At 29.0% G+C, this 12260-nt stretch overlaps 1 protein-coding gene across 10 annotated transcripts; it reads left to right on the top strand.

The window, feature by feature from the left end:
* The first annotated feature begins 4707 nt into the window (after positions 1-4707).
* LOC115699265 (senescence-associated protein AAF, chloroplastic) lies at positions 4708-10755 on the top strand. Of its 10 annotated transcripts, none has more exons than XM_030626598.2 (14): positions 4751-5080; positions 5523-5582; positions 6001-6398; positions 7352-7495; positions 7740-7813; positions 7914-7990; positions 8080-8151; positions 8984-9052; positions 9195-9241; positions 9340-9469; positions 9551-9664; positions 9736-9811; positions 10136-10211; positions 10304-10447. In XM_030626598.2, exons 3-13 carry the CDS (start codon positions 6064-6066, stop codon positions 10162-10164), a joined length of 1167 nt encoding a protein of 388 aa, XP_030482458.1. In that variant the 5' UTR covers positions 4751-5080; positions 5523-5582; positions 6001-6063; the 3' UTR covers positions 10165-10211; positions 10304-10447. The 10 variants fall into 10 exon arrangements, with proteins under 10 accessions (XP_030482457.1, XP_030482458.1, XP_030482456.1 ...); XM_030626596.2 differs by having other exon boundaries at positions 4760-4958; positions 5523-5564; positions 9551-9619; positions 9708-9811; positions 10304-10755; XM_030626593.2 differs by having other exon boundaries at positions 4760-5080; positions 5523-5564; positions 9551-9619; positions 9708-9811; positions 10304-10755.
* The last annotated feature ends 1505 nt before the right edge of the window (positions 10756-12260 follow it).

The following is a 12260-nucleotide window of genomic DNA, read 5'->3' as shown; positions in this document are numbered from 1 at the left end:
ACCCTAATTTTTAAATTTCTCAAATTTCTTTAACATAAACCTTAAATTCTCAAAGAATCAATCAAAAGTGGCTCTTGATACCACTTGTTAGTTTCTATATCACTCATAAAATATGCAACAACAAAATTCAATTCTATAGATAAACATATTACATATAATTATAAGTGTATAACTATAGATCTAAATAATACCTTTGTTGATTCAAAGAGAAAAATTCAAATGGCGGAAGCGTACCTTAATTCATAGATAGTGATGATCTTAATCCATCTTGTAGAGATAATCTTTGTGGTGATTTTGGGTAATGATCTTCCAAGAAAACAAGACTTAGGTTTTCTAATTTTCTCTCTTGATGGGGGAAGATGAGAATAGAAATTGGCTCTTGTTTCTTGGGGACCACTACCAATTTATAACCTCATAGCTAGGTTATTAATTTTAAGTATTTCTAATTTAGCCCCTCAATAAATTAGAAATATCGCTTAGGGTATCTACACATTTAGCCCATGACACTTTAATACCCAATGACCCACAATTACTAAAATGATCACTTTATTTTGGGCCAAGCTTCAAGTAGCAATTCACTAATATACATATGAGCCCATATTGAGGATTTTAATCCAACAGCCTGATGCTACTAGTTTTTAAGTATAAAAACATAAAAAAAAAAAAAAAATGGATAGCATCGAACTACTATCAGACCCCATCGGTATGGATAAGAATAAGGAGTATGGATGGTGAAGTTAGAAAAGAGAAGAAAGTAAAAAAATACTATGGGTATTAATATAAAATGAGCCATTTATTTTTAATTTTAGTAAATTTGTGTTCAAAAAATTTAATATGAACCAAATGTATTCGTATAAATTCAAATTTTCATAGCAATATAGTTAATTGTTTGAAAAGTTATCACAAAAGTCGTGCTGTGTCAAATCAACCCGATTGTGAGTTAAAATTTTGAAAACCATAAATAAATGAGTTTGATTTGAATTTAACATTTGAGTGTAATACTTACACTTAGATCTTCAGAAGACGCCAACATAAAATCCTAAAGAAGAATTGACACCCTTATTCATTCCATACTTATATTACTAGATTTTTTTTTTTTTAAAAAAAAAATAATATTACAAGATATTTCCCCATCATTTCAGAAGACTAACCTCGTAAATTCCATATTGTGAAATGTGATTTTTGGTTGAAATGATAAGATAAGCATATGTTGCCGTAGGTCAATGTGGCAATATTTTTTGGAAGTATTTTATATTACTAGTTTTTGTACGTGCGTTGCACGTGTAATATATAGAGTTGAAGATTGTATGTAAAAAAAAAAAAATCATATGTTATTATTATAAAGATAAATTATTCAAAAAAATATATAAAGATCGTAGGTATTATCAAAAAATTAATTGAAAGTAAATTATGAATATCAATAATTTGTATCATAAATATATTTGATAATAAAATTTTTAAATAGTTATTACAATTATTATTGATAATATTTTATGTTATATATATATCGAACATATAATTTTAATACAATATGTATTAGAAGACATTGAAATAAAAGAAAAAAAAAATACATACTTAGAAAATGGTATAATAATAAAGAATTTTAATAAAGTAATACATTTGATTTGTTCAAAAAATTAAAAAATAATACATTTGATACTAAACTTTAAAGTAAAATTAGAAATTACACATACATAAAAATTTGATATAATAATAAAAAGTTCCTTCAATTAAAATTAAATATGGTAGAATACAAAATTTTTCTAAATAAAATATATAACACAAAAAATTTACTAAATAGCAACTATCAAAAAGGTAATAGTTACCAACATTACTATTTTTTTTTAAACCATCATTACTATGTATAATTCTATTCGAAATTTTTTTATATTTTAAAGAAATTTTTAAGTATCAATTAATTTAAAATATATTAATATTATTTTAATAAATATTATATTAAATTCACATAAGCATATATTAATATTTAGCAAAGATATTTAATATGAAAAACATAATGATAAAGGTAAATTAAAATTACATATTAAGCTAATATATATAATTTTATTAGTTATTTCGAAATTTATTACTATAATTAAAATAATTATTAAATTAAATACACATGAGATATAAACAATAAATAATATGAGATATTATCGGAGAAAGCTATAAATATTAATTAAAAATATGTATTTTTTTTCATAATAAAATATACAGATCTATGCTAATATATATTGTAATTATTTATAATTTAATTTGTTCTTCAAAATATGATAATGTTATTAAAAAAGATTTACTTATGGTCTCTAATTATTAAATTACCATATGCATTTTTTCTAAAAAAAATAATTAATGTGCTCATCTTTAACAGTGTAAATTTAAAAAATGAAGAAAAAAAAAGATAAATATATGAAAGAGATGAGATGAGGTAGGACGTGAAAGTCTAACAGTAATTTTTTTATTGTAAGCTATAAATATTAATTAAAAATATGTATTTTTTGTCATGGTAAACATATGCGTATTTAAGTTAATATACACTTCAAAAAAAAAAAAAAATACTTTTGGTAACAATTAAATTTGTGATTAAAATAAAAAAAAATTGTGTGTTAACATAAATCATCATTCCTACATTAAAGCAATGGGAGTTGTATGGAGAGTTACTTGTTCAGGGTGGAGGTAGAGGAGAAAGGTAGAGAAATTTGTAAAGTTAACGTAATTGAGTCGTTGTTGTATAGTTATGGTGCTCTGCTTTTTTCTTTTCTTTTTATGAAAAGAAAAAAATTGAGATAATTACATAAGGTAAAAATGTAAAAAAAATTACATTTTTACGTTTAATTATTTTTTGTATATATTTTTACAATTTTTTATAGAAACAACACGAAAATAACGAGAAAACTACATAAAAGTAACATAAAAATAACATCAAAACAACAACAAAAAATAACATACAGATAATAAAAAATCAACAACAAATTAATAAGAGTACAACATAAAAAAACCGTATTTTATATAAATAAAATCAAAAAAATCGTAAGAATAATATTTGAAATTCCATGAAACCGTATCTTTGTAAGTTTTTTGTTGTTTTTGTATTTGTGAAATAATTTCAAAAAAAAAAAAAAATAATTGGGTAAGAGCTAATAATGGGTTTACTTAAGCAACACTAAAAATTGCTCCTATTGTTGATGCTCTTATTTTTAAAAAATCCGTGACTAAAATTATTAGTCACAAAAATTATAATTATTAATAATATATTGTGAGTAAAATTAAATTAATAACAATTTATATTTAAATATTACTTTTTAGTAACAAGTAATTTTGTTTGGACTATTAGTGAAAATATCACTAAAAATAGTATTTTTGGTAGTCATTTAAACATTATTAGTTTTTTTTTTTGGTAATTATTTATAAATTTACTTTCCTTTTTAGAATAAAATTATTTTTATTTAAAGAAATTTATTGTGGTTTCTTATTATTAAATTGTAAAATACATTTTAAAAAAAACTAATATACTGATTTCTTCAATAATGTAGATTCATAAATAAGTTTAAAAAAAGGAAGAAAATAGTGATAAAATGTAGAATAGATGAGAGAGGGGGTATATAATTATGAAAAGTGTAGTAAATTTTTTATTGTTGAATAATTTTATTAATATTTTATTGATATATATAGGTGCATGGAAGGAATAAAAGGTGCAATCTCATTAAACGATTAGTTTTGGTTGACCTTTTCATGAATAGTAATATTTATTGACTCTTTTAATATATGTAGGATTTTGATGATGTTTGAATTATTTTTTAATGTAATTTTTATTATTTTTGAATTATTTTATGAATATTATAAACATGTAATTTAAAAGGTAAAGTGTAAAAAATTTAATAATAGTTAATTTCTTAATCCCCAAACATGAAGATGAAGATGGTTGAGTGATTTATCCAGAGTGGATTGGGATTTTTGTCATTTACCAAAAAAAAAAGAGTACTAGGGGTGTTCAATAAAATTTACAAACCGCCCAACCCGAATAAACCGCCCAAACCAAACCGAATAAACCGATAAAAAATACAACCCGAAATAATACAATAAAAATCCAAACCGCCCAATGAATATATTGGGTGGTTTACAAATTATTCTAAACCGCCCAATTAACCCGAATAAACCGAATTAAACCGATTTATATATTTTTTTTTTTATAAAAGTTATATATTATATCACATAAATTACATTTATTAGTTAAACTATTTTGTATTTAAAGTTTAAACATTTTAGTGTTTAACTTAAACTTAGACTTTATAGTTAATAGTTTTTATTGTATTTGGATATTGAAGTTAAAGTTTAAAATCTCTACCATATTTTATTACTTTTTTTATTCAATTATTTTATGTTTACTCAATTATATTTATCTTATATTAAGGTTTTTAAAATTAATTTAAACTATAGTATTTTTTAACTTGAAATATAAATAATATATTTTTTATTTTTTAAAAAATCTAATTATTTGAATAGTAGAAACTAACAATAATAATTATAAAAAAAAAAGTGAAGAACGGTTTGGACGGGTTAACCCGACCAAACCGACGAAATCATTGGGCGGGTTGAACTTTCTCTAATTTTTGATTGGGCGGGTTATGGTTAAATATTTGCAACCCGATATTTATATTGGGTTGATAAAAATATGCTATAAACCGACTAAACCGACCGACGTACACCCCTAAAGAGTACCGGTGCAGTAGGACCATCCATCCATCCATTCTAAACGTCACCAATTTTTGTATTGTAGGACTCATCGGACTGATATATAGAATGACCAAAATACCCCTTCCCATAATAAATTCCAGTCTTGTCCGGTGAGCGTTGGCCTCTCCGGGGCCACAGGAACTGTTTGTGGTTCACATTTTACTTCTCTTCTTCCCATGCCCCATGTCCCACCCTCTCCCACTCTCTTTCTCTCTTCTTCAAAACTTGTAAGTTGGACCCCTCTCTCTCTCAAGCTCGGTTAGTAGTTACTGAGTTGGACTGGATTTTTTCTTTTTGCTTTGTCCAATTTTCAAAGGCTGTTCATTCAACCACTGCACTATTTCCCTATGTGGGTTAATTTTCTTTTTCATGTTTAAGTTCTTTTGGGACTGGAAATTTTTTCTTTTCTTGTTCTGTCATGCTATTGGTCACTACCGTTCTGTATATGAATTCATTGGAAATTATAGTGCTCTTCTTTTTTCGGGTGTGTTTGTGCTTGTAAATTAGATTATAGTTTATGATCCATAACACTTTTAATTGTTTATGTTAGCTTTTATCAATTAATATCGTTTTTTTTTAATTTTTTGTGATTGTGAGTTCTTCCTTGGACCCTGATACTGATATAGCTATGTGTAGTTGCTTTTTAAGTGTCTAACAAGGGTTATATTGCATATGGGTGCCCATGACATACGGTTGTAAAACCCTGAACATATTTTGAGCGCATTGATCTCTTTTGGAAGGAAATAGGTATCTGGAAAACTCATAGTTCATTCTACCCCCTGATTTTGCAGTTCCTGATTTAGAGCCATATATCTCTCTCCACCTGCAATTGGGTAGGCAGTGCTTCACATGTATGTAATTTTAATATTCTCTATCTATCAGTTCAATGAGTATCAATTTGCTATTTCTATGTTGATACCGAGACATTACAATTCTTTTATTTTTCTATAATGAACTATCTGAAATGATTAGTCTTAACTTTAGTACACCATTTTGGACTTGTTTAGACACATTTAGGCTTTTCACTATTGATTGTGGAACTCTAAATCATTTATATGTTTCCTGAAGTAAGGATATAATTTGAGCAATTATGTAATGGTACTATGTAGATTCTATTTAATTTGTGTTTTAATAAGTTTTCTATTTGATGTATAGACTGTAGTTCATATTGAATATAGTTACCCCCATATTATCTCTACTATTTTTTCAAAAACCCACAACATGATATGTAAGATTGAATTCATTAATCATTATTGTTTTGCTCTACAGATTAATGCTGTCTTGAGCTAACTATTTCATTAGGCCCGCTCCAATTTTATCGAAGTTGTTCCAATGGCACTTATTTCAAGCAAGGTGTCAAGCAACTCAACATCAACGAAGATTGCAACTCTTTCTAAATCACATGGAATTCAAAAATCATTTGTTAAGTCAATGCAACAAAATAAATTACAATTTACAAGTCAATCAGGTGAACCAACACAACTAGGCCACCAATGTTTGTCAACAAAAATATTTTGTTTTCCCAATGGTACTTTGTGGCACAGAAATGGAAAACCATCGAGCTTCACTGTTTCGCGAAGACCCTCCATGTTATGCAGGTCGAGTGGCCCTCAAAACTCTAGAAGAAAAGGAGGTCTTAGAACTTGTGATGATCATGAAATAAGTAGGTAAGATTAAATAATCTTTACGGTCCATGAAGAAATGCTGATATGCTTAAGAGTTTAATTATTAAAACTCTGTCTTTGTTTCTTGAACTACAGTTATAGCTGACACTTTTGTTTACAATATTTCATTAGCTCTAGAGAACGTAAATACGAAGGGGCTCATTTATGCTTTTGGGATGGGTAATTTCTAACTTGATATTAGACTTAAAGGTCTTGAGTTCAAATGCCTACAGTTGCACTCCCCAAGTGCCTACATTGTCTTCTCCAAGTTCTCCCTACTTTCCAAGTAGTGCACTTTTGAAAATGTTTTTATTATTTTTTTTATATTGTTATACATTTGTAATCTGCTTTCGACCAAATATATGGTCACGTGTGGAGTGTGGGAATATAAAAGTAAAATTAGTCGTTCCCAATAGCTTTTGAGAAGGATGTCAAACTAGTATGACTTGGAGAGACATGTGATGTGACAACTTTTCTTTGGTTCAATATGCTATGGACAACTACTTCCTATACCTGGAGTTCAGTAGATTTGTTTTCTGTATTCTAAGTGTGATTCTAATTATTTGTGATTTATTGTTCTTAATGAATATGCAAGAACCTAGCTATGAGAAAATGAGGAAGAGAACAATAATCTTATAATAGCTTTGTTATTTTGAATGAGAATTTCAGATGTTTATGTGCTATCCTAATTGCTTAATTTATATGCAAAACTTATTGATTTACCTTTCTTCTATATACAACATTATTTAACACTACTTTATTACCTTCAAACTTTATTAACACTTTATTTCAATACTTTTCTTCTATATACAACATTATTTAACTATTACATAAAGAAATCTGTCTTTCATAACCATGTTTGCATCTTTACTCTTCTAATTCAAAAGTATTGAGAAAAAAGATTTACCTTCAAACTTTATTACAAATATCTTTTATTAACACTTCTAGCATATCAGTGACCAAAATGAAGATGAGCAACCAATTTCACCCACTAGAAGTATTAACTCTACAAAGGGCTTAGCTGAAGCTTGTAAATTTGTATATAATGACGCGAAGTATGTCAACGAAAGGGCTCGCAATGATATTATCCTACTTTCACGGTACTCGTCAACATTTGTATTTATCTTTCTTATTAAAAGCTTCAAATATTGATCATCAAAACCTATCTCCGTACTTTTTGGAGAATTATCTTTCAAAAGAGTAAGGAGGTACATGAAATTCGGATTAATGGGTCTCTGTCGTAGGTTATGCTAAATAATTTTACATTCAACATTGGCATTAATGTTCTCTTAATTACCCTTTAATTGGCGATCATCAAATTAAATAGTCAATTGTAATTATCAGAGGCATAATGAGATTGGATGCTCGTGCACGACAAGGCGTTGCTATTCTTGGGTCTGAGTTTCTTAAGCTTGACGGTGAGCTCCTTAAACCGGGTCGTAAAGGTCTTTGATGCAGTTTTTGAACAATAATTTTTTAGGTCGCTGTGATTTCATAGTTTTTTTATTCTGTTGGTAGCTCGAGCAAGGGAGGACACTATAAAACTTGACCGTAATGTGAAGAAGAAAGCAGAATTCCTTCATCATATTGCTACAGTATGTATAATTGTGGCTTACTTGGAGGAGAATACTTGCTCATTTATCATTTATTGTTTGCTCATATTTGGTTGTGCTAAAATTTGTAGATCTTGAAGGACAAAGCAGAGTCAAGATTGAAAACTGCAGCTGATAAACATTGGAGCGATGGAGCCTTAGAGGTGCATGTTCTGTCTTCGAATTGCTATTTGTCAATTGCATCCTAATACATGTGATATCACAGAACTACACTAAGGAGAGAATGTTTTAAGTTTACAATTTGATTGGTTGTCTATGCTTTGAAGTAGTGCCTAATTTTTTTAAGTCAATTTATGTTTAGTTGGCTTGAAACGAATTTGTTTTGTGCAGTTTTTCTTTGTGCTGTATTAGGTTTACCTTTTGGTTTTTGTATAGATGCAAGGTTTGATCTTAATAATGATCTAATTCATTCCTTACCTTTAGGAAGGTAGTAAGAATGCTAATAAAAAGACAAGGCACAATATTTATACTTGAATCAGGCTGAAGGATCATCAAAGAACAGGTTATGAGTGTGTTACCCATGGAAAATTTGATAAAATCTCCAGTATGGAGCCCCTTATCCATCATTTTGTAAAAGAGTGATAAGATTGACAATGTCTGAGAGCAATTAATACCTGCAATGGTGGCATGAAATGGTAGAGTATTAAATATTAATATGTTCCTCGTCACAGAAGAAACAACAAATGGACAGAAGATGCAGTTTACATTGGATGATTAGTGTTGTGTTTAAGAGGGAAGGTGAAGTATTTTCATCGACTGGGAAAGGAGTGGCTAAAGAGAAAGAGGGGAAAATAAATTAAGATTCCTAGATCAAATTCAAAAGCGGCTATAATCAGAAAAACAATTTGATAATATATTATAATGCATATGCTTAAATGATCTTCTTTCTTCTTTCTGTCAAGTGTTTTTTCTTTTTAAGACTCTTGGTACACGTCAAACTGTAGAACCTTCATTCTAAATTTGCATTATTTTTAGGCTGATTTGCGCCTCGCTGACTTCCGTGCTAAGCAACGTGCAATGGAAGATGCTCTAATGGCTTTAGAGGTGATTTTGTTTATTTCTTTCTAGGGAAATACTTGAGCAGAAAGTTACTCTTCAATTATCTTTGGCATGACTAATTTTTTCTTGTAAGCAATTTACTTTATTATAGAAAGAATTTTTAAATGTTCATTCTGTAAATATGCAGTTTGTCAAAAATATCCATGATATGATGGTTAACCAAATGTATAAATTGTAAGTCTTTATGCCATCATCCTTCTATGCGTATTTTCCACTTCCTCATTGAAGTAAAATATACTATGAACCCTAATCTCTGACATGTTAGCACCCAGTCCTCTTGGTAGGGAAAGTGGATCTCTTTCAGCAACTGACATGATCGACCAAATAATGCTTGAAAAGAATGGTAAAACCAGCGAGTACTTCCCTGGAGAAGTATCCACTGATCGGATAACTGCAATTCAGGTTCTCTATGACTAACCCTTATTTGCTAAATTTTCTCTACAAATTTGTAAACTTAATTCTTTTTAATTGGTGAATGTGTAGGAAGCATACTGGAGTATGGCATCTGCTCTCTCTGAAGCTGATGGAATTGATTACACTGATCCTGAAGAGGTCCAACTTTACTTTCATGCTACTGAGCCTCGAAATATCAATTTGGTAATGTTTTGTTTTACTTAACTATTCTTTGTACTTGGATTAGCTCGAGTTGTTGATCACAACTCTCATAGATCTGGATGCAATGGATGGGAAAAGTAGTGTTTCATTATTGGCAGAATGTTCAAGCTCTCCTGATGTTAATACTAGGTGAGCTATCAAGTACTACCATCCATATAACTGTATTTCCAGAACAAATTGATATCTTTTACGAGTTAAAGAAAAACCTTTACTCCTAATCAGCTTAGAGCTTTGTGAAATAGCTGAGAACGAAATGTCTGATGGTCATTAATTCTAATAAGATGCTGTTTGTTTGTTGCAATATTAAAATTAGAGTTCAGATATTCATATAAAATGAAAATGTGTACTTGTGAAGTGTGACTATTACAGATCATCTAACATGTGTGAGTTGATATTTTGTTGAACATTTGCTTCTGTTATAATGTAAATCGCTCTTTGTTTTTGGCAAAATAGGAAAGCATTGGCTAATGCATTGTCTGTAGCTCCATCCATGTGGACACTTGGTAATGCAGGCATGGGAGCATTACAGGTGATTATGATGGTAGTAGGCAACAGCTATCTGTTCTTGCTCTCATGTTATGTTTCCCAAATCAAATTACATTTGTTTGTTTCGATTTACAGAGACTTGCTGAGGATAGTAACCCGACAATAGCTGCTGCAGCATCGAAGGCTATCTATGAGCTGAAGAAGCAGTGGGAAATAGAGGAAGGTGACAGCTGGAGGTTTATGGTGAACCAGAACAATATGAAACAAGGAAGTGAAGAAGCTGACAATGATACAGATATAATTTGAGAAAGTCTTCAGAATTTTCTGCTGTAAATATCCAAGTGAAGGTTTAATTAATCATAGAGGAAGCCCACTAATCAAAAGAAAATAAATAGTGCTGATATAGGAAGAAAGTGCCGTCATGTGTTTCAAAAGTGCTTTCTTTTGTTAAATTTATTCCCTAAACTTTACACGACTGTGCAACGTGTATTTTTTTTCTTTCCTTGGTTACTTACCAAGAAACTTGGGCTTCATATGTAAACTATAAAGTGCACCTTATTTATATAATAGAAATGATTATTTATTTATTTTGTAATTTTGCTTTATAATTAATGAAATTTAGTTCTAATCTGAAATGTCTTGCGGAAACATATACTTATGGCATGATAACCAAGTCATCTTACTCTTTATTGTATTAAATACGAGACGATGATATCAAAATCAGAATCTATAATTCTATATATATCCTAGAGAACGAGAATTTTTTTATCGAGACAATAGTTTGGCATAAAATAGATTAGAATGGAATAATTATTTGTACATAAATGAACTTATAAATTTCATTCTGAAGAAAGAAAATATATTCAGAAAAAGAAAAAAAAAAAGAAGTTACAGAAATAAATGAATTGTTTCAATGGAAAAATTTTCACTCTAGGATACATATAAATTCTGATATTGATTCTGAGATAGAATTTATTCATTCCATTAATTCAAAGAACTTAAAGAACTTAAAATTAATGATTATGATGTGTTGGGTCCTAGCTAAAGCTAATGATGATCTTCAAGAATGAAGAATCATTTGATTTACAAGAGAGGTGTGTCGAGCATGTTGTAAGGCTGAGTTTAGGGACCTTTTTTCAGTTGGGTGTCTAGAGAATGGGGTTTAATTTCCTCAGCTTTTGGTTCCTGTGGGGACTCATCATATTGTCTTCTAGTGGTAGTACCCAACTCTTTAGGGGCAAATATGTGTGTGTTGGACCGACCCGGTTCATATTTTGAAAAGCCTGTTATAATGTAGATTGTGTTGTGTTGGTCATAAAGATATATGGATCGTGTTGTGTCTTGCTAATTTTTTTAAAGGTAAACCCGACACAGTTCGTAAGTATATTTTCGTGTCGTACTCAGGCTCGTGTCATGTTTTACTCGGACCTATTTATTTTTCATGAAGGGGTCAATCCATTTTCTTATACAGGCTCTTACTTTTCTACTATTTTTTAAACAACTAATGAGTTTATCATTAAATCATATGTATTTTTTATAATTTCAATTATTTTTATATAATTTTAATAATACTTTACACATAATCATATAAAAAATTAATTAGAATGAATAAATTTTGAATATTTATTTGTAAATACATTTGTATCAAATTATGAGTACTTACATGTTATCTCGTATCGTGTCGTACTTAAGTTTATTTTTTTTTTTCTTATCATGTTATACTAATTTACAGCAGCATATTGTGTCTTACTCAAGCCCATATTTTTTTGTGTTAGGTCGTGCTCGTGTCTTCCAGACTCATGCTATGTCAAAAAATCCAACCCATATATACAACATCAACTCTACACAATACTATTCTTTGCCAAAAAAAAAAAAAAAACTGTACACAATACCAATTACCAAGTCCAAATTATTATACGACTCTCCCTTGCCTTTATTCTGTCATCTATGTTCAATGAAAATTTTGTTCTTTAAAATATGTCTTACAAAATAACTACTATATAATATAGTTTAACTTAAAAGGGCAATTTAGTCAATTTAAGCATTCCGATTACGTTTCCTAATAAAGTAAACAAAATAAATCACAACTATT

The sequence above is a fragment of the Cannabis sativa genome, chromosome 9 (assembly GCF_029168945.1).
Source record: "Cannabis sativa cultivar Pink pepper isolate KNU-18-1 chromosome 9, ASM2916894v1, whole genome shotgun sequence".
NCBI lineage: Eukaryota > Viridiplantae > Streptophyta > Magnoliopsida > Rosales > Cannabaceae > Cannabis > Cannabis sativa.
This window is presented reverse-complemented; position numbering and strand designations above follow the sequence as displayed.

What these genes read in the sequence shown, in the direction of transcription:
- LOC115699265 (XM_030626597.2), top strand. Translation starts at nt 6,064, where the DNA reads ATGGCACTTATTTCAAGCAAGGTGTCAAGCAACTCAACATCAACGAAG. An exon ending in GATGATCATGAAATAAGTAG is followed by an intron (nt 6,399 to 7,351) that starts GTAAGATTAAAT and finishes CTAGCATATCAG; the next exon opens with TGACCAAAATGAAGATGAGC. An exon ending in CAGGCATGGGAGCATTACAG is followed by an intron (nt 10,212 to 10,303) that starts GTGATTATGATG and finishes TTCGATTTACAG; the next exon opens with AGACTTGCTGAGGATAGTAA.